The following is a 27,257-nucleotide window of genomic DNA, read 5'->3' as shown; positions in this document are numbered from 1 at the left end:
TCAAGCTTTTGGTTTCAAAAGTGGTAGAGGAAGATCTCTACAGTGTTAAAACTCTCACTTAAAATAAACAAACAAGTGCGTCTGTCTGGAATAAACTGTGTGGGAGGAGTGCTGGGAAGTGGAGCTGCTCACTACGCTTTAGAAACTTTGCCCTGGACATTGCTGAGTTCAAGTATAATAAACACATGACTCTTGAGTCTTCAGAAAAAATTGCAGTTTACTGAAAACAAGAAATTAATCTTTATACATTAGATCTAATAGTAACACTCAGTAAAAGGCAGGGAAGAAATGAACTTTGAAGGGAGAACTGAAAATCAGTAAAAAATTAGCTTTGTGGAAGGTATAATATGACTGTGGAAAAATTAATTGAAAACCAGAAGGTTTTTTAAAAAAATTAATCTTTATACATGGAATGCAATAGTAGCACTTTGAGTAAAAGGAAGAGGAGAGATGTGTTTTGAAATCAGAGCTAAAGTTATAATATCCTTGTCTATGGCTGCAGAAGAAATTAATTCAAAACTTAGAGAATTATTTGCCACCAGATTCCAGAGCATTAACTGTTTTGTCTCGATCTCTCTTGCTGGAGTAATTTATGGAGAGAAAACAGGTTTTCAGACATCCAGGGCCCAAGCTATTCTGCTTTGGTGATTTGTAGCCTTGTATTCCAAAGTCTGTTTTTCAAGTTGCAATGAAGAATGAACAGAACTTGGTGCAACTGCCCCAGTACAGCAGTTTCCGAGGTCAGACTCGGGGGCGGGGGAAGCGAAAAAGATCTGTGCCCCTCACCTAGGAGCGTTGGTGTCCAATTCCACCCAAGTCTGTTAAGTTGGGCAGGCCTATCTCTGCGTAATCTTAGACAGCCTACTGACCATCTTTCTGCATCCTCAGGTACTAAAATATTTTGTAAATCTTTCCCTTTGGCAGATGTTGGGTAGCATTATTCATTGACTACTAGGAACAGGTTGACTGAATATGATTTTTGCACAGCCTCCAGGACACTGAGAAGTATGTAGAAGCAAGACCAAAGACTGAACTGTAGTTGGGGGAGGGACTGCAAATGCTTTCTGTCTGAGCACTTAAAAAGCATTCTGTTGTAATCTCTCCAAACTAGATTGGCAGAGTCATTTAAAAGTTAATCTTAAATGGAATTTCTTAAGCTAGAAATACTGTATTCACACTTCTTTTTTTTTAAAATAAACTGGTGAAGCATGCTAAAATTGAATTAAAAGAACTGTTCCATTTTATCAGCTATTTAGGGAAAATTCAAGAAAATAAAGTTCTTTAATACTAAGAAATTACTGCTGGGTGCTTGGTGTGAGCCCAGTTTGTGCAAATCTGACTCCGTTAGAAACACTAAATAATAGTTGTTGATGGCTATGGCTTCACCCAGTGCTGATTCTGCAAGGTTTAGCTAATAAAAGGTGCCTTCTTAGATATATTTTAATGCATGTGCAAGAGACCCAGAATGTACATTGCATTAGCACAAAAAGGGCTCCATAAGCCGTTTGCCTGCAGCTGTTTCTCTCACTACTGTTTCCACATTGGTTGAAACCTTGTTATTGTTCAGTTGTTGCATTTTCCAGAATTTTGGCAGAATTTAAACTTTCCCAGAATATTTTGCCAGCTTATTATTTTATCTTTACTGTTCTTGGTTTGCACTTTATTCTGCTACTGTTTATACTCGCATCACTAATGTTGCATTTTTTTACACAGGCGTACAAGGCATTTCAGTTAAAAACTGTTAGCATTATATGTAACTCTAGTTTTCTGACATAATTTCTTTTCAATTAGGTGAAAATGAAATCCTTGAAACTCTATACAATATTGCAAGCAAGAACAAGATATGGAGGTCTTATATAGGCATGGGTTATTACAACTGCTCAGTTCCTCAGCCCATTGCACGGAATTTGTTGGAGAATGCAGGATGGTAATGTACCACATTTTCTTTTTAAATGCATATGTATAAATATACGTTTGAAGTTCATCTTATGAATAAGCATTGACAAATATACCCCAAACCTATTTTTTTGATTAAGGTTTTCATATATTTGATACTGATGTGTAAGTGTAGGAACTGTGTTGTTCATGCTGAAGCTAGAGAGGAAAAAGAATACTTTTGACTTTAGAAGATGCTTTTTCTATAAAATATTTCATTGATTTTTGTGACTTCTATTCACAGCTCCTATTTATTATGAACTAAACCACAAATATTTGTTTGCTTTAAGGAAGTACACACACTTAATTCCTAAACTAAAGTAATTCTTTCCTAACTTCTGCCTAACTTTAAGGATGAGGCTCCCGCCTCCAATGGTGTATGCAATTTTGGGTGGAGGTAGTTAAATACTATGCAATACTCTGATTATGGTTTTCTTATGAGGACATAAGAAGCCTTGAAAATTTTAAAGGCTTTTCTCTTGGTATTTCTTTCTTGATTTTTTTTGAAACCAGAGACCTTCAAGAGTTTGAATGTGTATCCATAAAGTATGTTCTTGTCTGAACAAATAATTCACTGGTGCCTGAAAATAGGTAGACAGCAATACTTGATCATTTATTTATGAAGAGGCTGAGAATATTGTACTATGTTCTCATCCCCTAGCTGATGTTTCAGTTTTTTGGGACAAGCAAAAGAATAGCCTGACAGACTTGAATTTGAATGTTATTGGTTTGGGTTGTTTTTTTTTTTACTTAAATATAAAAAGGAAACTATTTCAATGCATTGATTTATATCTTATGAACAGCATTAATCTAAATAATAATGGGGTTTTGCCTCTTGATGGACTTTTCCTGACAAAGGCACTAAGGCTTAATTATAAATACTCATTTAGCATTGACATTTCTCTAAAGAACTGTAACTCAGAAATGATGCAACAGAAAAACTAAATCTAATGTGGAGTCTCACTTTCCAACAGACTGAATGCCACTTTTATCCTGCATTGTCTCATTTGGTTTAGAAGTTCCCTTATCTCTAATCAGTAACATCCTTTTTTTTGTACTGTATTAAAATAATAACTGTCATCTTTATTACTGAGTAATTTTTATTTTAACAAAAGCAGTATTTAAATGTTACATATATATAAAAATACCCCAACCAACCAAATTAATCAGTGTAAAAAGCCCCTGTTACTTAGATGCTATATTTTTTGTACTTTGGGTTGCCATAAATGGGTCTATGTATCTGTAGACCTCCAAGTCTATGTGTTTTTAGACTTGTCTGCTCTATTTGCATCTCAGACTTCTGAACTGACGAAAAAGTTGCACTGTTTGGACTGAAGGAATCTATGCAGTACGTCTATAGAAAGTTTTATTTGGCCTTATCCCCACCCACTTTTTGCAACATATGCAATCTAAATATTTCAGTACAGTGTTGCAAAACAAATAATCAGTTGCTAGAGGCAAAAATAAGAACAGTTAAAAAGTAAGTGGACCAAAATGAACTGCATATTTTTAAATCCTAAAAAATTATATAATGTGAATGAGAATGTGAATGAAAAATTATATAGTGAGAGTCTATCCAGAAATCTGTTCTTGAAGTGTCCAGCAAAGACAAACTAGATGGCTAAAAGCTAAACTCTTAGATAGCTAAAGTGAAGGCTAAAATGTTTGCTGGGGAGAGGGTGAATGTGTGTGTCCGTGTGTGCAAAAGCAACTATACAGACTTTATGGAAGCTGTTTAAGAAATCAAACCTCTCCTTACATCTACTGAGTGTGTAACACTCTGTGCTAGCACACTTCACATTGCAGCTCCAAGGGAAATGTTGCAAGCACAGGCTTACTGTTTCTGATCGGTTCTGCCTCTCTCACATGACTCGTAGTTTCTCATTGCTTGGCATTCGTTAGAGGAAGGCTTGCATTGGAATACAGTGTAAGTTTATAAAAGACTGTTCGTAGAAGTCTGTGAACATGAAAGTGAAGGACTTCACAGTATTTAGGACACTTGGACTTGCTAGGAGGAGGTAGGAAGCAAAGGGGTAGATTTCAGGAGGAAACTGTTTAGAACAAAATGTATTTTCGGCTGAAAATGAGACTACTGACCCACGCTGCTTTCTTTAGAAGATTACCACAAAAGTCTTCCCAAATCTCAGATTCTGTTAAGAAAATACTCAACATTGTTGGAGTTTCAAAACTTTTTGAAGCATTTGGACAATGATCTATAATACCTCTGTTCACAATAAAAGATGACTAGCTTAATTACTGTGAGATAAAACTGTCTGAACAAAACTATGCACTAGTAAGTGCCTGGGAAGTCAGCATTCAGGAATTTCTTGTACCGGTAGCTTTAGGAAAGCATAAGCGTCCTTTTCTTTTAAGTCTGAATCCCATTTTAACTACTTTTGTATTCGTGAAAGAAGCTATTTCAAAACACCTGGGGCAGATATTTTTCAGGTAACTTTTTATCCAAAGAACACTTTGATTGAAAGTTAGAGAACAAGCAGAGAAATTTCTGTTGTGGACCCAAAATGCTGCAGTTAAAATTCTAGTCTCCTACATGAGGGATTTGACTTAGTCACAGAAGGTAGAGGATAAGTATCCCTTATTTTTGATACTTGATTTCCTTTTGGTCTTGGTTACTGGCTGCTAACAGTTCCTTGTTCCTAGCAATCTGTGACTAACAATTCCATGCTAACATGGGGTGGCAGTCTTAGAAGTATTTTCCATACACTACTTAGTTGATATTAGCAAAAATATTAGCCAGTTTCTTCCAAACAAATAAATAGCAGGCCAACGTGTAACTTACTTTATCCTTAGAACATCTCAACTCTAAAATGCAGGCAGAAGGATTTATTTTGGGGCATACCACCAATTATGTGATTTTAAGCACAGACCGCTTCAGATGTATGAATACCTGTCATCTGTCTGCTGGTATGGATGCATAGTCCCTATTCTGCTGTACCCCATGTTAACATATTAATTAAATTTTTTCATACCCAATGTGCTGAGCTCTTTCCCTAGTAGCATACCAAATTAACTCTGGGCCCTGCCATGAACATAACTGAATAACTGAAGATGTGAAGAATATGTGGTTTCAGAAATCAGCTTACATACAGGCTTCTTATTAACATATACGTCAAAACAGTGTAGTATTTATTTTTGAGGCTTAAATGGATAAAAATACGTATCAGGCCTTGAAAATCAAGAAGGCCTTTAAAGTCACACTAATACCATACAATGGAGCATGATGCACAGGTCTCCAACGTACAGCTCACTTGATTCCTTTGCCCCCAGACATTAAATATGTGGGAATAAAGTACCTGTACCAAGGACACCTGCAATCTTTAAATTGTTAGTGTAACTTATTAAACTTATTAGCTAGTAGCACTTGGCACTTACACATTGCACTCTGAAAATTACTGCATACCGTGCAAAAATCTGACATAAACATCACGCAGCTGGTTTCTACTTGTAGACCCGATACAGAAAGCTGCACAAGCAACTACAAAGCATACCAAATTGGCAGTAAATTCAGTGTTTATGCTTCGAGTGGAAACTGGCACGTCTCCATGCCCTATCATAAGACTATCCGGCTTTCTCAAACCCATGGGTAAGATACTGGTTTAGGAACACCCTAATAACTGCTCTTCAAAGATGCATAAAGTGCCAAGTGATGCAATTGGAACATAGAGTACGGCATTTGGGAATTTTACAGGCTGGATGGAACTGCTTGCAGTTGCATGGCTCCTACTTGTACAGCTTTACTCTAGTATCTTTCTACACTGCAATAGTTATATATGTGCATATTTAAATTAAATACAGCTGTTTTGTTTTGTTTTGTTTTGTTTTGTTTCAGTTTTGACCTTAACAGTGATGTCCAGTCCGTGAAAGTCAGATAATTTAAAAAGTTCATGTATGCATGACTGAACTTGAGTGTCAGTTTTCCAGTGATGTCAGATGTATGAATTATCTTTTTTCTCTGGCTCATGTATGTTAGTTTTAAATTCTACTAGTGGTCTGTTCTTACTTTAAGTTTGTTTCACTTTATTAATTGTCAGATCTCAAAAAGAATACTCTGTATAACTGGAAATCCAAATCAATTCTAGTTCTGCCATTGCATGAGACATCTTGCAGATGTCTAAAACTGCAAGAACATAATTTATAACAAGATAAAAGTATTGTGTTGATTATGAATACATTAACTTTCCAGAGATTCAGTTGAAGTACAGAAGAAACCACTAAGGAAGATATATGGTGAACTGCTTTGCTAGAACTTACTATGTATTAAGAAATAAATTAGGCTTAGTCTTAGACCTTATTGACTGTACACCTACAAATACTAATCAAGAACTAGTTCATTGAATGTTGCTTGATAATGGAGTTTTCTGAATCTTTGCATGGAAGCAAGAGCTAACTTTAGTATAAAAAGCCATAATCTTGTATAGTCTGTTTTGTTGCTTAACTTAGAACAAACCCAACTCCCAAGTATGAAAGCTTCTGCTCTTTTATAAGCCAGGTCTTTTGATGAGCGGCCTAGCTTTTGGCTGAAAGCATGCTTCCTAGATACTTCTTGCTTTGATGCCAGGTTTTCTTTTAAAACCTTCATCAGTATCTTAAAGTTGGTATTCATACAAGTATTTTTGAGAGTAGGATGAGGCAAAGAGGAAAACACTAAACTAAAGCAAAGAGCTATAAAAGCTACAAAAACTGAAGCCACTTACTACTGAACTCCTGAAGGTCAGACACTGGCTCAAGAAAGATACCACAAACTTCTCCTGTAAGGTTTCTTTTGTGTCATGACCTGTCTGCCTTAATTAGCTTCGGAGCATTTGTCTGCAGAAGTACTTTTGGTCAGAACAGATGCTGACTGGAGATCATATTTTCCTCCAGTTTGATTGAACAAGAGGCAGTCTGTAGTTGTGTTCCTTGCCATGATGGTAATTCTTCCTTTTCATTTTAATGTCGTTGGTACTGGACTTGAGTTATGTGCAGAATAGCCACTTGAACAAACCTAAGCAGAAGAGAGGGGGTTTTTGAATGAGAGACGGTTTAGTGTGCTTTTTAGAGATTTGATTTATGTAAAAGTTTACTTTAGAAATTACTTTTACTTTTAAAGGGTGCTTTTAAATGACTTTAAAAAGTCACTGAACATGTAATATAGATTCAGGCAGAAGTCAGAGTGCAGACTAAAGCCAGCTATTTTATTTGAACAAATTGTGGAAAAGTAGAATTATTGTATTAAAAGATTTAGATGCTTAGACAGTGCCAAACAACCTTCAAAAAAAAAAAAAAAAAAGAGTTTAAATAAATGTTGTTATGTTACAAAAGGTGTCTTTACCTGTACAACTGTTAAACTTCATGCACTTTAATTTGTGGTAATACTGGAATTCAAGATTTCATGGTTGAATTTTTTTTCATCCTTTCTGAAATTGGCTGGTTTCACTTCAACTGTTTTTACCATTCAAAAGCATAACATCAAAATCACAAAGCTTCATTAATTCTGTTTTGTCGTACAGTGTACTATCCCAGCTATGTGAGGGTAGGATTGACGTTATTCAAGGGAACCATCAAATTAGCAGCTACTTAGTAGCATTTTAGAATAGGTTTATTTATTTATTTTACACAATATAAAAACTTCATTTAAAAAATCATTTGAGCATGAACTATGAGTGGAAATTCTTGAGGCTTTTTTTAATAGGTTTCTGGGTAGCTAATTTGAGTGGTCTGCTTTGAAGCATTCATTGCAAAGTCTATCTCTAGTTGTATAAGATAAATCTTAGGAAAGGGGGTTCTCATCAAGTAAGGAGCTGTGAACATTACTCACATCTTAAGAAAGATGCTTTGTCTTTGAAAACAAAATAGAGAATTTTGCACCACATGAACAGCTACAACTTTATTGTCCTTTAGCAAAATTTGCAGTCGAGTTTAATGTGAAGTATTTCTTCTCTACTACTGAGTTTTCTTTTTTCTCCTACCTTTCTCATTTTGCATCAGTCCCTAATTAGTAATGGTTTAATGAAATAATGTTTTTGTTGTCATGAACAAAGCCAGTATACTCAAATTTAATTAAAATCTAACTTCTGTTAACTGATTATTCTGGCAAGTACTAACCAATGATTCTTGATTTTATTTTTCTTCTCTTGCACTGAGTAATATTTCTCTAATGCATTTCAATTAATCTCAATGCTTTAATTCTTATTAGTCTACTTCTAGTTCCTACTGCAAGTCATAATGCAAAAAAAGGCCTTTAGCTGAAATGAAATGAGAAAGTAAGATTGTTAACTTCAAGTACAGAGGAGTTTCTTTTTTTAAGCAAGGAAACTCATTGTTCACGCAAAGGAGTTGGGAATAACTCTTTTTATTGGTGAGAACTGAATGGGCAGGGGGACCATTCAGAAAGCAAACCTTTATACTCCCAGACTGAAAGTTCATCTGACAAACTGAAAACTGGGTTTAGCAGCCATGGAGGAAAAAAATAATTATTACTATTGGGATGAGCAATGTTGCATGCAGCCCAGGACATGGTCTCACTTGTGAACTATGCAGTCAAGTGTATGATGGTAAGTAGTTTAGTGTTAGACTTGGCTAAGCAGGAGGAAAAACCTTCAATATTTGGGAAAATCATCAATATTTTTCTAATTTGATATATAGCTATTGCTTTCTATCACTGTACTGAATAGCATATGTCAGAGATTTGAGCAGATGTATCATTTAAATAGACGCATTAGCATCATATATTACACTTTAAGTTCACTTATTGAGTATGTCCTTCTTTCTAGCTCTTTCATTCTCTTCTTGAGGACCTTTTTTCCTACCTTCTCTCTTGAATTACTATTTTATTGCTCCTCTCATCTTGCTCTGTACTACAGGTTCTGCAGCTTGTTCTTTACAAATTCTTGTTGCTCACCTTCTATTGACTTTACACGACTTGAGCTTCCAAATACTTCAGTCTCTCTTTACAGATTATACCTTTACCCATAAGCATTTTTCAAAAGTCTAGTGCTTACTACCACCCTTTCAGGAAACAAACTGTTGTTTTCTTCCATTGCTAGAAAACAGAGGCCACGAGTGTTCCCACTTATCACTTGTTTCTAGCCGCTACTCTGAATTCAAACTGGCGTAAAGTCTGTCCTGAACCACCGTGGAATCCAGTACCCAAATTTCCAGCAGTGAGAGGAGACTCTGATCTCTGTTCTTGTCTTTCATCCCTGGACCCATGCTGCTTTGTTTTTCTGGACTGTCATAACGGAGTGTTTCCCTTAGATTGTTGCCTTTTCTACGGTATTGCTTATGTTGTTCTACTGTTTTGTTCTCCAAATGACAACAGATAAAACACATCAGTCTCATTTCCCTTCACTAACATATATGGAAAGTGTCATTTCACAAGAAGTTGCATATTTCTGAGCTTGATCCTGTGAAATGCCGAGTGCCTTTCCTCCCATAAGAGTGGAGAAGACTTGGCAAGTAAAGGCCTTCAGAAACAGTAATGAAAGATACTGGCAATACCTAGATGTGATTTAACTAAGCATTCTCATTTGGATATGGTAACTTGACTCAGTTCTCCTACACTCAGCACCTACTTCCCCTCTCCCTTCTCCAAGAGGCACTCACACCTCTGTTTTAAAAGTAATTTCTCTTTTCAAATTGGAGAAATAGAATTCTTCTGTAAAAAGCCAAGTCAATACCAGAAAAGAAAATATTCTCAGGCTTCCAGGACAGTAATAAATTACAGCCATCTAAAAATAACTGTTTTCTAACAAACTTTCATGTTAGTGAATTATGCTTTACAATTTATTTTTCCTGTGACATAGTTCAGTTACATATTGGCATAGTTCTGTTACACATTTATTTTTCTAGACCCAAACTCAGAATGCTTTTCTTACAGGGTTACCCAGTATACTCCTTACCAACCTGAGGTCTCCCAGGGCAGGCTGGAGAGCCTGCTAAACTATCAGACTATGGTGTGTGATATCACAGGAATGGATGTGGCTAACGCATCTTTGCTGGATGAGGGGACAGCTGCTGCAGAAGCCATGCAATTATGTCACAGGTACTTTGTTTAAATGTATGGTTAAATCACAGCAGGAAGCAATTTCTGGGTTTGAAAGGCGTCTCTCCTGTGTAGGCATGGACAGGTGAGTGTGTTGAAGTTGAGTGTGGCCTTTTCACTGTGAGCAGATCACTAAACATCTATAGCCCATGTTATTAAGCCCCCAGAGAAGTTCCCAGCATTGATGTGAATGTTTAACTCAGACATCTAAGGCCTTAAGAAACCTAAGGACCTAGAGACCAGGGGAAAGTCTAGAGCAAGGAAGACTTACCCTTGGTGGAGGAGGGTCAGGTTAGAGAATACTTAAGCAAACTGGACATACACAAGTCCGTGGGCCCTGATGTGATGCACCCTTGAGTGCCGAGGGAGCCGCCTGATGTCATTGCGAGGCCACTCTTGATTATCTTTGAACAATCATGGCGACTGGAAGAGGTGCCTCAGCACTGGAGGAAAGCAAATGTCACTCCTATCTTCAGGAAAGGCAGGAATTAGGATGCAGGGAACTACTGGCCGGTCAGCCTCACCTCAATCCCCCAAAGATGATGGAACAACTGCTAGTCCTGAAAACCATTTCCAGGGATGTGAAGGACAAGAAGGTGGTTAGGAGTCACCAGCATGGATTCACACAGGGGAAGTAATGCTTGACCAACCTGACAACTTTCTACGATTAAATGGCTGGCTTGGTAGATGAGGGGAGAGCAGTGGGTATCGCCTACCTTGGTGGTCTCCCTTAAATCCTCACAGAGAAGCTGAAGAAGTATGGGCTGGATGAGGCGAGAGTGAGGTGGATTGAAAACTGGCTGAATGGCTGGGCCCAGAGGGTGGGGATCAGTGACATGAAGTCTAGTTGGAGGCCAGTTATTAATGGCGTACCCCAGGCACAACACTGGGTCCAATTAATTATCTGGATGATGGGGCAGAGAGTATCCTCAGCAAGCTTGCTGATGACACAAAACTGGGAGGAGCAGCTGATAACACCAGAAGATTGTGCTGACATCCAGAGGGACCTTGACAGGCTGGAGAAATGGGCTGACAGGAACCTCATGAAGCTCAACAAGGGGAAGTGCAAAGTCCTGCACCTGGGGAGCAACAACCCCAGGCATATGGGGTACATGCTGGGGGCTGGCAGGCTGGAAAGCAGCTTGGCAGAAAAGGCCTTTAGGGGTCCTGGGGGACACCAAGTTGAACACGAGCCAGCAATGCGCTCTGGTGGCAAAGGCGGCAAATGGTATCCTGGGGTACATTAGGAGGAGTGTTGCCAATAGGTCAATGGAGGTGATCCTTGCCCTCTCCTCAGCACTGGTGAGGCCACACCTGGAGTACTGTGTCCAGTTCTGGGCTCCCCAGTACAAGACAGACATGGACCTACTGGAGAGACTCTAGTTGCCCTGCCCATGGTAGCAGCCCAGCTGCTGGCACCCAGACACACACCTGCTCCAGCTGCTACCACCACAGACACATGGGCCCCTGTGGCTGAGGTGCTGCTCTAGTTGCTGGCACTGAAGCCCACTCACTCGGGTCACCCCAGTTGCTGCACCATGGACATGTGGATCCTCCATGGTATGAGTGCAGTTGCTGGCACCTAGACAGCCATATGCCCCTCACCCATGAAAAGAATCAGAGAGAAATTTAACAAGAAGAGAGGACAGACTGCACTAGTTGGGTGCAAGTGCATCAACCAGCAACTATTTATATATGACTGGCCCTGTTTACCCCCTTACCCCTCTATTTTCTTATACTTGTTCCTCCCAGAATCACTTAGCTGTATCCCTTGTGATGGGCCTGGGAGCAGCAGGGACAGGGTGTTATTTGGGCTCCCCCACCTGCCATTGCCTCTCTAAGGGGGTGCAGAGGAGCTTTTACCACATAACCTAACAGTCTGTGGCATGAATCTCTTGTGTCCACAAATACTGAAGATGTGAATTGTTTTTTTCCTCTAGTGGTTAAAAGGAGCTTTAAAAAACAGTGAAGTGTGTCATTCCTGAGTTGCTAAAAGTGAAACTGTTATTGGTATATCCAAATTTACTTTTCAGGGCATCTGAAAAGGATCTGCAAATCAAATGAAATCTGAGAGATGACTGAAGGTCACTGTAGGACTGTGTATCAGGAAGGAGATTACACAGCAGAGACTGTGTTGTAACTATTCAGTTGTTCAAAGCATCAGTCTGACATAAAATCATGTTTACCAGAGAAAACTAGGCAATTGCCTTAGTCTCCATTTTACTACTTTGATGGCTCATGTTTGGTTATCATAGTCTGTTTTAATTTTTGTCATGTATGAATCTCATTTGAGTGTCTGAAATGTACTTTCTTATTTTACATTGTTGTAAAATGTTGTACTTTTTCTTATTTTAAATACCTTCATTCAGTCTTACACTTAATTTGGTTATGATAAACAACTGCATTTGAACTTAGGAAAACTCACATTTAGAAAACCAATTAATTTTATTTCCATGGAAAACAATATATTCTTGATATGTAACCCTTCTTTCTTTCCTTTTCTTTTTAACAGGCACAACAAAAGAAGGAAGTTCTATGTAGATGCCCGATGCCACCCTCAAACTATAGCAGTGGTCCAAACTAGAGCAAAGTAATGTTTCTCTCAGTTTTCCAACATATCTTTTCACTTGCATTGAATCATTTTTCATCTGTGCCTCTTCACCATATACCTAACATTTTTGGAATATAGGATTATGTTTTCTTTGCAAAATAGAAGCAGAAATCTGTTAACATTTGGCGTTGCTTCTACTTTTCCATTCAAATACAACTGCAAAGTAATTAAAGATGTTTAAAAAGAGACTCAACATCTGATAAAATGAAATTATTTAATTTCCCCTTAAGTTGTTTGCGCAAATATATACATTTGGTTATTGAATTCAGTCTGGTCATTTTTTTTTAACTAGGAAATGAATTACCCTACATAGCAAAACTTCTCTTTTAATGAAAGCTAAATCCATTTTAAGTTTACAGTTTAAAGTAACCATCTTCTAAAAATATGACTTGGTTCTCAGAGTTAAACATGCTAAAGCAGCAAAATGTTGGTATCAAGTAGCTTATGCTTCCTCTGTTCTGCTTTGCTCCATGTTTCTGATGATGATATCAAATGCAATTATTCTTCAGTACTATATACCATGACATGAAACTTTCTCAATGTTCAGCGCTGCAAAGCAGGTTCAACTCTCTGTATATTAAAGAAAAAAGTCCTGTATAAGTCCATGAAAACATCATATTAAGTACCACTCTAAGGCAGGAAGTGGTTTGAATATGTTGTCTTCTGCATGTTTTTGTTTTCCAGTTATACAGGTGTTATTACTGAGCTCAAATTACCCCATGAGATGGACTTCAGTGGAAAGGATGTCAGTGGAGTATTATTTCAGTATCCAGACACTGAAGGGAGGGTGGAAGACTTCTCTGAACTCGTTGAAAGAGCTCATCAGAACGGGGTAAAGTAAATTTTATTGATCTCGCAGATTTCAATCGGATACATCAATCAGCCATAGTCATAGAAACTAAGTGTTACATGAGATCCCATCTAAAGTATTACTCCTCAGCTCCATGCAACTGATAACCATCACAACCATTACAACCATTGCACCTCAGCTCTGTGCAAGTGAAATGGAACTGTTTGAAGCTGTATCTTGTTCAAACTTAGCTCCCGTGCAAACACTGTTCCTTCAGAAAAGAGGCTGACTGCTCTGTGCACTTCTGTTCTCAGACTCTCACCTGCTGCGCTACTGATCTTCTGGCTCTCTGTATCCTGAAGCCTCCTGGAGAGTTTGGGGTAGATGTTGTCCTGGGTAACTCCCAGAGGTTTGGCGTGCCGCTCTGCTACGGGGGACCCCACGCGGCATTCTTTGCTGTCAAGGAAAATCTAGTGAGAATGATGCCAGGCAGAATGGTGGGCGTTACAAGGTAAGGGCTCCCTTTGACATTAGTGTCTTCAGGGAAAATCAAAATAAAACACATTATGACCATCTTGTGCAGCCTTTATGAATAACAGCTGGCCATGGTGTTGTACTGAACACCTTTTTTCTTGAAAACTGGAAGAATAAAAGTTGCCTTCAATTTTTAGGAAGCAAGCTTAAAGAATTGCATTTGTGTGGAATGAAGCTGTGAACTGTCTATAGTGCTTGCTGCAATGTGGGATGAAGAGATAACCGAAACAGCAGAGAGGATTAATTGTGATGGCATGAGGCTTTGCAAGCTAACTTATTCTGCTTATTCTGTACTGTTACACCTTTTTCTCTGACATCTAGTCATTAAAAACGTAAATAGGAAGAAGTAGAAAATTCAGTGAACCTCCCAAATAATCAAGAAGGAACTTAATCTAGTTCAAATTTTAGTCAAGTTTAAACAAAGCAGAGAAATAGTGTGCAAAAACTTACCTCTAATTCTTGTTATTGGTGACATATTTTGAATTTTGACAAGATGTCTAACTGGGAATAGTAGAAATGCAAAGTAATTGTCACTGGAAAGTCTGCATATCTTTGGCACAGAAGCTATTCAGAAGTACTTCAGTAACCAAAACAACTAATGACATTAACAGTTAGCAATAAGCTTAGAAATATTTCATTTGTCTAGTAACATTCCTTCAAATATATTTTTAATCATCTTGCTTATTCTAAGGGTATCCTTAGGCTTTACTCACAGTTTGGAAATCTGATCCCCAATTCAGATTTTGATCAGAAGTCTGGTACAATCTTTTGCAAAAGAACAGTAATTCTATTTATCAAGGTCATGCTACTGCTACTCTGTGACTACACCTAGTTTAATATTTTTAATCTACTTTCATCTTTCTGCATCTCAAGAAAGTTGGAAAAGAAACGGTTAAAATGGAAAAAGCCACGGTACTTTCTCAATGCAGCTTTCTGCCATGGATTTTTTTAAGTTTTTGATCACAGAATCACAGAATGATTGAGGTTGGAAGGGATCTCTGGAGGTCATCTGGTCCAACCCCCCTGCTCAAGCAGGGTGACCTAGAGCCAGTAGCCCAGGACCGTGTCCAGATGTTTTTTGAAGATCTCCAAGGAAGGAGACTCCACAGTTTCTCTCGGCAACCTGTGCTAGTGCTCAGTCACCCTCACAGTGAATAAGTGTTTCCTCATGTTCAGGAGGAACCTCCTGTGTTTCAGTCTGCACCCATTGCCTCTGGTCCTGCCACTGGGCACTGCTGATAAAAGCCTGGCTCCATCCTCTTTGCACCCTCCCTTCAGATATTTATGTATATTGATGAGGTCCTCCCTGAGCCTTCTCTTCTCCAGGCTGAACTGTCCCAGCTCTCTCAGCCTTTCCTCATAGGAGAGATGGCCCAGTCCCTTCAACATCTTTGTGACCCTTCACTGGACTCTCTTCAGTACCTCCGTATATGTCCTGTTCTGAGGAGCCCAGAACTGGACAGAGTACTCTGGGTGTGGCCTCAGCAGTGCTGAGGAGAGGGCAGGGATCACCTCCCTTGACTTGTTGGCAAAGCTTTGCCTAATGCAGCCCAGGATACCATTCGCCTTCTTTGCTGCATGGGCACATTGCTGGCTCGTGTTCAACTTGGTGTCCCCCAGGACCCCCGGAGTCTTTTCTGCCAAGCTGCTTTCCAGCTGGGTGGCCCCCAGCATGTGCTGATGCATGGGGTTCTTTGCCAGGTGCAGGACTTTGCACTTCCCGTTGTTGAGCTTCATGAGGTTCCTGCCAGCCCATTCCTCCAGCCTGTCCAGGTCCCTCTGGATGGACTGATGATAAACTAAGCTGTATAGTCAAAATCCCCAAATAACTGCTACAGTAAAAATGATTTAAATATGATACAACTGCTGCGCAAGTACTTGAGGCAAGTAGTCTAGCTCTTCAAACCCCCACGTATGTACATATATATATATATATTTATATATGTGTACATAGTTTGTCCATTTCTTTTTGTGGCTGTTCTGAAAGTTTTCATAGTTTTAAAGGATATTAGATTGGCTTTTACCTTTCCACTTCTAACATGTTAGGAACCCTACAAAAGGACCTCTTAAAGGATGGATTGGCCAGAGACCTTTCAGTTCTCTCATACAACCTTGTTGGATGAGTTATTTTTATACACAAACTCAACATGCTCTTGCTTGACATCATTAGAAAAGATGCTGCCTTCTCAGTGTTTGTTCAAATTAAGTTCTGGATTACTATTCAGTTAAAACAGTTGCAATAATCTGTGGCATTTTAAGGCAAATACCACATTTTGGTGTAGTATGCTTAGACAACTCACTGCGTGCTCTACCTGACCAGACACATTTGCCAGCGATGAAGGCAAATAGAAATCTAGAGACTTTAGTCTCACTCTCTGTTTGATATCACAGCTGTCCTGACTTGTGCTTTATTATCTCCGGCACCTTTCTGTCTCTGAGGATAGATAACTAGTTTCAGGTTAGCATGCATAGAGCCCAATGTCTTAAATTGCTGTAACTTTAAAGTAACAGAAGCAACATTTTCGCTTGTGACTTAGAGATGCAAATGGAAAGGAAGTGTACCGACTTGCTTTGCAAACACGAGAGCAGCATATCAGGAGGGATAAAGCTACCAGCAACATCTGCACAGCACAGGTAACTTGTCATGCTTTATTTTCAGTGGTAGAAAGGAACAAGTTAAAGCATAAGATTATAGTCCTAACATCACAGAATTTGAGTTAGCTTTACTTTTGAGAGTTTTTACTAGAAAAATGAAGAACATCGAAATATTCTGGTGTTTGTGCATTTGTTTTGAGTCCTTTGAAAAATGGAACCCTGCTTGAAAAGAGGGTATTAATATCTGTTTCCTTTAATAAAGACTTTAGCCCTGAATTTTTGTAGTGTCATGAGTCTATCTGTCTCATAGGGTGAACGCCACTGAGTAGTGCTGTGTTTGTTATGAATGAGACAGATTTCTTAAAAAAACAGAAGGGAATTCTAATGATCTGGAATTGCCCACTCAAGGCAAACCCCCCCATTTTTAAATTCTAAAGCTGCTTGTTCAAATTGTCACAACTTATATTTTTGTCTATGTGATCTGATGCAAAAATATACATCGCCAAAGAGCTATCTTTACAGGAAAATACCATGATTAAGTAAGTAATTATCCAAAATAGTTCTCTTCAGCATGCCTCTACAGACCTTCAGCCAGACAAGCTCATAATTTTTTCTCCTATCAATGCTTTGCTCACGCTTTTAATGTTGTGCCAGATTTTGAGGAGGGATTATTAATATTAAAACGAGCTTAATTACTTAGTATTCATGAGATATTCCATAAATGTTTTGTAGCAATCCTAAACAATGTTTCCTATGAGACTAGCTTTACTTGAGAGTCTTCAAATGTCTTTGTTGCAGTAGTCAAATTTAAGTTCATGTTAATTGCTGATACAGTTACGTTTCAAAGGGCATTGAATTCATAACCAGTGCTTACAGTTTCATAAAAGTATTTTGCCTTTCCTACCTTTTATTTTGTAGGCAACATGTAATCAGGTATAACATCAGCTGAGGATATGTGGTTGTCCCTGGGTGCTAAAGAAACTTTCCACTAAACTAACATGAAATAATCTTTGATGATGATGATAATAATAATAATGTCCTAAACTGTATTTGGATCCTAGGCTCTTCTGGCTAACATGGCAGCCATGTTTGGTGTATACCATGGGTCTGATGGATTAAGGCATATTGCAAGACGGGTACACAATGCTACCCTAATCTTGGCTGAAGGTGAGTATTCAACGTTCGCAGAAACTGTTCTTAAATCCTTACACCTTCTTAAATAATACATCTTCTTAAATAAACTTACGGGGTTTTTTTGCCAGCTGATGTGTGTTCTCTCAACTCTAGAGAGAACATTTTAATACAAAATTCACAGATAATGTTTTTGTGGACTTCTGATAATGACATCCAAGAATTAGATATCTATGTGATATGAGCTTGCAAGCGTTACTTCTGTTTCCTTGGGAAACTAACAGAAGTCTACACAGTGAGTCTCTAGATTCAAATGCTGTTTTCCAGCTGCAAGCTCTGTACTTGACTTACTGGACCATCCTACTTTACACACAGAAATCTGCACTGAGTATTAATAAAATAGCAAAAATAAGTAATAAATGAGAAAGAAATAGGAACATTTCAGTTAAGTTGGGTGGAATATCATACCCGCTATGAACACTGAAATCCCAAAGGTTAACAGCTGACTGAAAGCACAGAATCTGTAGCAGAAAATAATGATTGCAGCTGGACTATTCGGTCTGGTAGGTTTTTTCCACTGGCATGACTACCATTGCTGTCAGAAGGAGCTATGCAGAACTGGAATGCTGGGAACTGAGGAATGATTGCCACAATTATCCATGCTTTATTTGCCAGTTTAGCTGGAAGACTTTTTGCTGCTGTGAAAAGCACTAAGACTCTAAACTTTGTTATGGCAAGCTCCATGACGGTTAATATCCATTTATATAATGAAATATTTCTTTGCAGTCTTGTGATTTTGGCCTTATTGCAATTATATACCAATATACCAATTCTGCTACTGTATATGTTAGAAATTTGGTGTATCAGAAGGATCTTCCCTAGACTCAATCTGCGTTATTAATTAGGTCTGAATCTGATCTAGATGCATTTAATATGCAGTGACATTTCACTAAAAAGCTGGTGATTTTGCTGCTCTGTACACAAGGGGAATATTTTGCTTTATTATGTAAAGCATTTACTTACGAGATTGATAGTGTTGTTATACAAGTACTGTGTAAGCAAGTAATACAGTATGCAGCTAATAGAATTAACTTACTGTTTTTTATAGGTCTCAGGCGAGCTGGTCATAAACTACATCATGATCTGTTCTTTGATACCTTGACGATCACGTGTGGATGCTCAGTCAAAGAGGTTTTGGACAGGGCAGCTCTTAGAAAGATAAATTTTCGGATTTATAGTGATGGCAGAGTAAGCAAGTCCCTAAACCTTTCAGAAATTACATAGCATGACTTTTTCTGCATTAAGTTTCTAGTCATTACATGTGCTAAACAGAACAAAATCATTTAAGACTTCTTGTAATTTGCTCAGATATATCAGTCAATTATAAAGATAATATAAAGAATGAAGTTGTTAAGTGATATACTGACCTTCCAGAAATAATCACTGTATTTTAATTTTATGCCTATTTAAAAAGATTATCTAATTGTTTCATGTTAAATATGCCACTAAGGGCTAGAGTGGAGAGACTCTGTAACTTAATGATGAAATGCAAGGTGACCTCCAGAATTCAAGTCCTGTGGCAGTGTATAAAGACAGATTGAAATCTAAACCACATTTTGGTAGGCACTAAGGACTTTTGGCAAAGTCTAATATGTTCTGTAAAATGGGATGGGGGGCAGGGGGCAATCTAGCAAAAAGGGTAATTTTCCTATTAAATGGAAAACACTTAGAAACATTAGAAGTGAGGTCACAAGTCTTGAAGCTTGTGAGCCATCTGGCTTGGATGATTTAGCAGGGGAAAGGTAGGAACTGGAAAATTTTATGTAAATAAAATAAATTTATGTATCTATTACATAAAATGAAGTGACATTTAGATATTGTTGGGTAGGTTGATTTTTTTCTTTTTTTTTCCTCCTGTGTTTCTGGAATATTTTTTCTTGACCAGAACAAATATACTATGCCTCTGGAGTTAAAAGCTTGGAGTAATTATGTTGCTTTTATCCATAGCTTGGAGTATCACTTGATGAAACTGTAAATGAGAAAGACCTAGATGACATATTATGGATTTTTGGTTGCGAGTCTTCAGCTGTAAGTAGACAATGGATTTTTGGTTGCGAGTCTTCAGCTGTAAGTAGACAATAGATCATACAGATTAAATTATCTGGATGTTTCAGAAGTTTAGTGAAAAGCAAAACTGCTCTTGGGACAGTGGGTGTCTATATGATGACCATTTGTTAAATACTGGGAATTTCAGATCCTCTCTTAAAGAAGGAGGCTGTATGAGATAACAATGATTTATGTAACCAAGTAATGCCATTTTCTGGTTGTGACACTTAGTCCTTTCAGTCAGCTTGGACACCTTTGTGTTTAGGCTGTTACTTGTTTTGTGAGGGTTAGGACACAGTCGTAAATTATTTATCTCCCACTGGAATTTTTATTGCATGTCATTAGTAATTAGCAGCAATACTTCCAAGGCGAGGACTACTGAGACATCTGTACCCAGTTTTAATATAATGCTGTTGTCCTGCTAGATATATACAGGTATTTACTAATAAAGTTTTTTTTTTTACCTAAAGAGCTGATTAAATCTTGAGGTAAGCTGGTAGTATATGCTAGTTCTGATGGAAGTTGACTGTGAAAAGAGAAATTTCCGTGAAAGTATTTGACTCCATGTTTCTTTGTGTCAAAGGAGCTAATTGCTGAGGGTATGGGTGAGGAAACCAAAGGCATCCTTAGCACCCCATTTAAGAGAACTTCCAAATTCTTGACACATCAGGTTTTCAACAGGTTTGTGAAATTGCTGTATATCTGATATTTTAATGGAATTTTTTAGAATCTGAAAGTATCTCCTTTCAAAAGTGGTACTAGAGTCAGTTGGGGACAGTTTTGTAGCTGTATTCACACAGTCACTCGTTACTCTGAAATAGTCTATTTAGTAGCACTTTTAGATATCTTTCACATTTTAAAGGAGCAAAGCAATACTCATGATCATATGGGGGATGTGTTTTTCCATTAACCTGCTACATTGTACAAGCTATTATTTGAGGATGTAGTATCAGCAGACTTACTAGAGCCCTTATATTCCGTATTTATTGATAGCATTTTTGAGCGAATGATAATAGGCATTTTTCATCCACATTGCTATTAGCAAGCATAAAGTACTGATTTGGAAAGAAGTACCTAGTATATATTAAAAATTATCCTCAGTCTTAATTCTTTTTTTATGGCTTTTCCTATGTTAGAGCACAGATCAACCAGCTGGTATAGCTAATCTGCTTGCCTTAACATCACATTTTGTGTTCTCCAGCTATCACTCTGAGACAAATATCGTGCGGTACATGAAAAGATTAGAAAACAAAGATATTTCCCTTGTTCACAGCATGATTCCTTTGGTAGGTATTTACCAAAAAGAGAAAAAATTAGGTACTTACATACATATTTATATATTTCAATAAATACTGACAAATGTGTTTGTATTTTTAGGGGTCCTGCACAATGAAGCTCAATAGTTCAGCTGAACTTACAGTAAGTTGCAGTAATATTGTCTTACTTGAGACCCACATGAGTAAACTATCTAGCCAGTGTCATTGTAGGGAAGACTGCTTTTGCTCTAGTACTCCAGCTGAGGAGGCAGTTTCAGAAGTAGCTAAAGTCATCAGCTCCCTTTTCTGCTAGGAAAAAAGCTCCAAAAAGCACAGTAGGAGTGCAACAACAGCAGGAGAGTGAGTGGCTTTGAAGACTCCATTCTGAAAAAAATAATGAAAATGATTTTTGGAATTAGGTATCACAGTCCTGTTCCCTCCTGTGGCGTTGCAGTACCTAACTTCTATCTGCTTTACAAATCTTACAGTCAAATCCTCAGAAATATGGGAAGAGTCAGGTGGGACTGGCAATTCATGCTTGTCAGTTTGCTATTTCTTAGGATAGCACTCCTTTTCCCCAGGTGAGGAGTTGGAGTCTCTGGATATGTTCACTTTTCTAGCTGGTAGCAAATGAAGCAGAGCCTTAGCCAGGCTGTTTGGGTACTGAATGACTTTGACTCTGAATGAGCTTCCTCTGCTCTCTCCCTATTGGCTTCTCGCTTTCATCTTTCACTAGGTTTCCTTTGTCCCCTTTCTCTCACTGCCTTCTCTATGTCTTCTCCCTTCACTGTTTTCTGTCCTGTATATTCCCTTCTAATTAAAATGGATAGCAAGAAAACTGTGTGAAACAAACTGAGTGTTATGTACTATTCCACGCAACTTCCCTCTGTTTACCTTGTGATCCCACAGCTCTACATAAGGGTAGGTGACCTAGAAGGAGAAACTAAGGATTTTTAAGCATCTTCCAAATGTTAAAAAAACATTACTGGAAATCATAGAATCATTTAGGTTGGAAAAGACCTCTAAGATCATCGAGTCCAACCGTTAACCTAACACTGCCAAGTCCACCACTAAACCATGTCCCTAAGAGCCACATCTACACATCTTTTAAATACTTCCAGGAATGGTGACTCAACCACTTCCCTGGGCAGCCTCTTCCAATGTTTAACCACTCTTTCAGTAAAGACATTTTTCCTCACGTCCAATCTAAACCTCCCCTGGCGCAACTTGAGGCCATTTCCTCTCGTCCTATCGCTAGTTACTTGGGAGAAGAGACCGACACCCACCTCGCTACAACCTCCTCTCAGGTAGTTGTAGAGAGCAATGAGGTCTCCCCTCAGCCTCCTTTTCTCCAGGCTAAACAATCCCAGTTCCCTCAGCCGCTCCTCAGAAGACTTGTTCTCCAGACCCCTCACCAGCTTCGTTGCCCTTCTCTGGACACACTCCAGCACCTCGACGTCCTTCTTGTAGTGAGGGGCCCAAAACTCAACACAGTATTCGAGGTGGGGCCTCACCAGTGCCGAGGACAGGGGCACAATCACTTCCCTACTCCTGCTGGCCACACTATTTCTGATACAGGCCAGGATGCCATTGGCCTTCTTGGCCGCCTGGGCACACTGCCGGCTCATGTTCAGCCGGCTGTCGACCAACACCCCCAGGTCCTTTTCCGACAGGCAGCTTTCCAGCCACTCTTCCCCAAGCCTGTAGCGCTGCATGGGGTTGTTGTGGCCGAAGGGCAGGACCCGGCACTTGGCCTTGTTGAACCTCATACAGTTGGCCTGGGCCCATCAATCCAGCCTGTCCAGGTCCCTCTGCAGAGCCTTCCTACCCTCGAGCAGATCAACACTCCCGCCCAACTTGGTGTCATCTGCAAACTTACTGAGGGTGCACTCGATCCCCTCATCCAGATCATTGATAAAGATATTGAACAGAACTGGCCCCAATACTGAGCTCTGGGAAACACAACTTGCCAACTGGATGTAACTCCATTCACCACAACTCTCTGGGCCCGGCTATCCAGCCAGTTTTTTACCCAGCAAAGAGTACGCCCATCCAAGCCATGAGCAGCCAGTTTCTCCAGGAGAATGCTGTGGGAAACGGTGTCAAAGTCTTTACTAAAGTCTAGGTAGACAATATCCACAGCCTCTCCCTCATCCACTGAGTGGGTCATCTTGTCATAGAAGGAGATCAAGTTAGTCAGGCAGGACCTGCCTTTCATAAACCCATGCTGATTGGGCCTGATAACCTGCTTGTCCTGTACGTGCCGTGTGATGGCACTCAAGATGATCCGCTCCATAACCTTCCCCGGCACCGAGGTCAGGCTGACAGGCCTGTGGTTCCCTGGATCCTCCTTCCAGCCCTTCTTGTAGATGGGCGTCACGTTTGCTAACTTCCAGTCAACTGGGACCTCCCCGGTTAGCCAGGACTGCTGATAACTGATGGAAAGTGGCTTGGTGAGCATTTACGCCATCTCACTTAGTACCCTTGGGTGGATCCCATCCAGCCCCATAGACTTGTGTGTGTCTAAGTGGTGTAGCAGGTCACTAACCATTTCCCCTTCGATTATGGGGCTTCATTCTGTGCCCCGTCCCTGTCTTCCAGCTCAGGCGGCTGGGTACGCGGAGGACAACTGGTCTTACTATTAAAGACTGAGGCAAAGAAGGCATTAAATACCTCAGCCTTTTCCTTATCCTTTGTAACTATGTTTCCCCCGGCATCCAATAAAGGATGGAGATCCTCCTTAGCCCTCCTTTTGTTGCTAATGTATTTATAGAAACATTTTTTATTGTCTTTTATGGCAGTGGCCAGATTAAGTTCTAGTTGGGCTTTGGCCCTTCTAATTTTCTCCCTGCATAACCTCACGACATCCTTGTAGTCCTCCTGAGTTGCCCGCCCCTTCTTCCAAAGATCATAAACTCTGCTTTTTTCCCTGAGTTCCAGCCAAAGCTCTCTGTTCAGCCAGGCTGCATCCTACAATGAGGTTGGGAACTTGTCTTGCTGCACAAGAAATGTTTGATTTTTATTTGAGCACGGGGCAGCTTCTTTCCTTCATAGAGTTTAACAACAAAACAGAGTTGTCTGCAGAATTTTTTGTTACAGCACAAGCTTTTTTTTTTTTTAATAGCCTATTTCATGGAAAGAATTTGCCAACATCCACCCTTTTGTGCCCCTGGATCAAGCTCAAGGGTATCAGCATCTTTTCAAGGATTTGGAGAAGGACCTATGTGAGATTACTGGCTATGACAAAATCTCCTTCCAACCAAACAGGTAGGAGATTTTTTTCTGAACATTTGCTGCTTAACATGATTCCAAAAACTTATCTCTAAAGAAAATGTGCAAGCCAAAAATGGAAGAAGTTTCTAAAATTAAATTTGACAAAGAGAAATCTTGAACGCAAGGTTATGAAAACAAGATTTGTTTTTTCAAAACTGCAGAACCTTATTTTGTCTTGTCTCTTCTAAAAGTTTAATGGTTTGGTCTTTTCTATTATTTTAATCTTTTTTCCCATGTTTTTCTCTCTATGAAGGCTGGTTTCTCCACCATTGCTTGCTTAAAATGGTGATGTTACTGATATCCTCCTATGAGCTAAAATTAAAGATTTGAAATAGGAATAAGCTGTATGAGCTGGCAACTATATAATTGTTGAAACTGATATTTGATGCACTAGGTAATACTAGGTTTGCCTGAAGAATGCCTAGGATCTGCATGCTCACTGAAATAAATAAAGCAGAGCTGAATGAGTACTGCTGCAGCCTGTTTATGTCTGTTAGTAGTTTTGATACAAAATGAGCAGCAAGGACTTACTCTACACTTAGGATGTCACTGAAAGAGTTCTTATGTTTCACTGCGTGCACTTTACTATGCATTTCAGTATTAGTGTGCCTCCCTGTAGTCAAGCACGTAGTCCCCTGCTAGGTTCAGAAATGGGGATCAACACAGCCACCAAAAGGATTTAACATGATTACACATCATAGTGTAAGCACATAAAATGGCATAACTTTTTTCATCTGCTCTTTGCAAAAGAAGCCAAAGCTGTTAATTAATGCTTGTCCATTTGTAATTTAATCCATGGGATGTGCTTCTTTTAATTTGCCGACACTTGCCTAAAGCCATTGAGAAGGATTAGGGCTGGACAATTTTGAAGAGAGCTGGCACTTTCTGGTTTGTGTGCTTGTGTAACAGGGTTTGTGTTCCTCTTGCAGTGGAGCCCAAGGAGAGTACACAGGTTTGGCTGCAATCAAAGCTTATTTAAATGCAAAAGGAGAACGTCATAGAACTGTAAGTGTCAACACTTGCGTGGGGAAGAGCTTTGGGTGGGAAGTGGAGAAAGCAGTATTGATTCAGCAGCTGGGACTCACCTAGAGAGAAACTAGGTTGTGTATCCTCATCTGTGACAAGCTTTCAGTATTACCTGTTTCCCTCAGGGATCATGGGTACCATCTTAAAAGTCTGTCTTTATTTTACAGACAGTGGGAATGAGTAAAGGGAACGCCCTCAAAGGGTGATTGTACTGGGTCTGGCTGGGATGGAGTTAATTAACTTTCTCCATAGCAGCCCATATGGTGCTGTGCTTTGGATTTGTGGCTAAAGCAGTGTTGATAACACAGGGATGTTTTGGCTATTGCTGAACAGTGCTTGCACAGTGTCAAGGCTTTCTCTCTTTCCCACTCCACCCTGCCCCCCCCGTCCCCCGTCCCCCCCCCGTCCCCCTGCTCAGGATGTAGGCTGGGGGTTGGCAAGGGGTTGGGAAAGACACAGCCAGGACAGCTGACTCAGACTGACCAAAGGGATGTTGTATGCCATACAATGGCATGCTCAGCAATAAAAGCTCAGGGAAAGGAGGACAAAGCAGGGAAGGTCACAGTTATAGCATTTTTCTTCCCAAGCAACCATTACATGTGCTGAGGCCCTGCTCTCCAGGAAGTGGCTGAACATCTGCCTGGCCATGGGAAGTAATGAATGAATTCCTCTTTTTGCTTTGCTTACACACGCGGCTTTTGTTTTCCCTGTTAAACTGGTATTCTCTCAATCCATGAGTCTTCTCACCTTAATTCTATTTTCTCCTTGTCCCATGGGAGATGGGAGTGAGTAAGCAGCTGTGTGGGTGTTTGGCCACTGGCCGGGTCAACCCATCACGGTCTTTTTTAGCACCCAGCATTGGGCTTGTGGTAATGACTGGTTTGATCTAAGCATGTTAATTTGTTAATTGGCAGGCTCCTGTGTGGGTCACAGAGCTTGCTTGCTTTACTGTGTATTAGAGTCTAGGGCTTTTTAATGGCTGCTTTCGGCTCTTGCTGTTTGCTGTGCTGCTTATCAATGTATTTTGCTGTGCTTGGAAACATTTTGATAAAAGCAATGGCTATATGCCTGGACTGGCATACAGCCCTGGCTGTGATGCCATTCCTGCGCTGCATGAGCTACCCTGTGGAGAGAGCAAGGGACTACACCTCCCTCTTCTCTGGGGTTGATGTGTCCAGCTCTGTTGCCTGGGCTCCTGTGTTTTTTGTACATCCTTATATAAGATGTTTGATCCTGTTTAACATTGTTGACTTGTTGTCGGGTGTGTGGAACCTGCTTTGGTCCTGGCGCAAGAACAAACAACTTGTTAAGCTGACAGAGAAATGTGCCTCGAGGCAGTTGATCCCTGGGTGACAGGGTGTGTAGGAGGGTTTGGGCAGGTGCCTGGGGCTGTTACCACCTTTTATAACCTGGGATTTTACACCTGAACAGGATTGCAATCCCGTTGGATTGGCACACCACTTGATGGAAGGGTGCCTTGCCTATCCTGATGAGACCCAGCAGCTCCTAGCACTGTTTTGGGGCTTGGCCTGTGCCTGTTGGGCCTCTGCCTAGCACCATCACAGCAGCAGGGGAAAGTGGGCCTCTACTTCTAACGACACGATGGTTGAGACAGGGACCCAAACTGCAACCACAGTGATGGCCCTATTAGTAAAAAGGAAGCACTGGCAGTGGAGGTCAACAGGACTGTACCATCAATTAGTAAAGGAGAAGGAGGAGGAAGGGTCTGATCAGGAAGCCAGTCCTTTGGCAAGGAAATGTAAGGGGAAGTGATAGAAGTCATCCAAGAGGCAGAAACCAACCCAAATCTAACCCTGAGCAAGCTCCAAGATATGCAGAAAAATTATGGCTGCCAGCCAGGCAAGCATATTGCTGCCTGGTTGCTCAAATGCTGGAAGGGATAGTCAGGAATTGAGGGTAGAGAAGCCCAGCAGCGGGATCCCTCGCTAGGGACCA

General features: G+C 39.8%; 1 protein-coding gene across 1 annotated transcript in view; it reads left to right on the top strand.

The window, feature by feature from the left end:
- GLDC (glycine decarboxylase) overlaps positions 1-27,257 on the top strand; it is a 51,864-nt gene that overhangs the window by 7,724 nt on the left and 16,883 nt on the right. The window contains exons 3-16 of the mRNA XM_076361731.1: positions 1,792-1,927; positions 9,815-9,979; positions 12,492-12,569; positions 13,275-13,422; positions 13,695-13,891; positions 16,452-16,548; positions 17,571-17,676; positions 18,749-18,888; positions 19,648-19,728; positions 20,330-20,427; positions 20,948-21,032; positions 21,124-21,165; positions 24,127-24,269; positions 25,205-25,280. Of these exons, the coding sequence (XP_076217846.1) occupies positions 1,792-1,927; positions 9,815-9,979; positions 12,492-12,569; positions 13,275-13,422; positions 13,695-13,891; positions 16,452-16,548; positions 17,571-17,676; positions 18,749-18,888; positions 19,648-19,728; positions 20,330-20,427; positions 20,948-21,032; positions 21,124-21,165; positions 24,127-24,269; positions 25,205-25,280 (1,592 nt within the window). The remainder of the gene's footprint in view (positions 1-1,791; positions 1,928-9,814; positions 9,980-12,491; positions 12,570-13,274; positions 13,423-13,694; positions 13,892-16,451; positions 16,549-17,570; positions 17,677-18,748; positions 18,889-19,647; positions 19,729-20,329; positions 20,428-20,947; positions 21,033-21,123; positions 21,166-24,126; positions 24,270-25,204; positions 25,281-27,257) is intronic.

The sequence above is a fragment of the Aptenodytes patagonicus genome, chromosome Z (assembly GCF_965638725.1).
Source record: "Aptenodytes patagonicus chromosome Z, bAptPat1.pri.cur, whole genome shotgun sequence".
NCBI lineage: Eukaryota > Metazoa > Chordata > Aves > Sphenisciformes > Spheniscidae > Aptenodytes > Aptenodytes patagonicus.
This window is presented reverse-complemented; position numbering and strand designations above follow the sequence as displayed.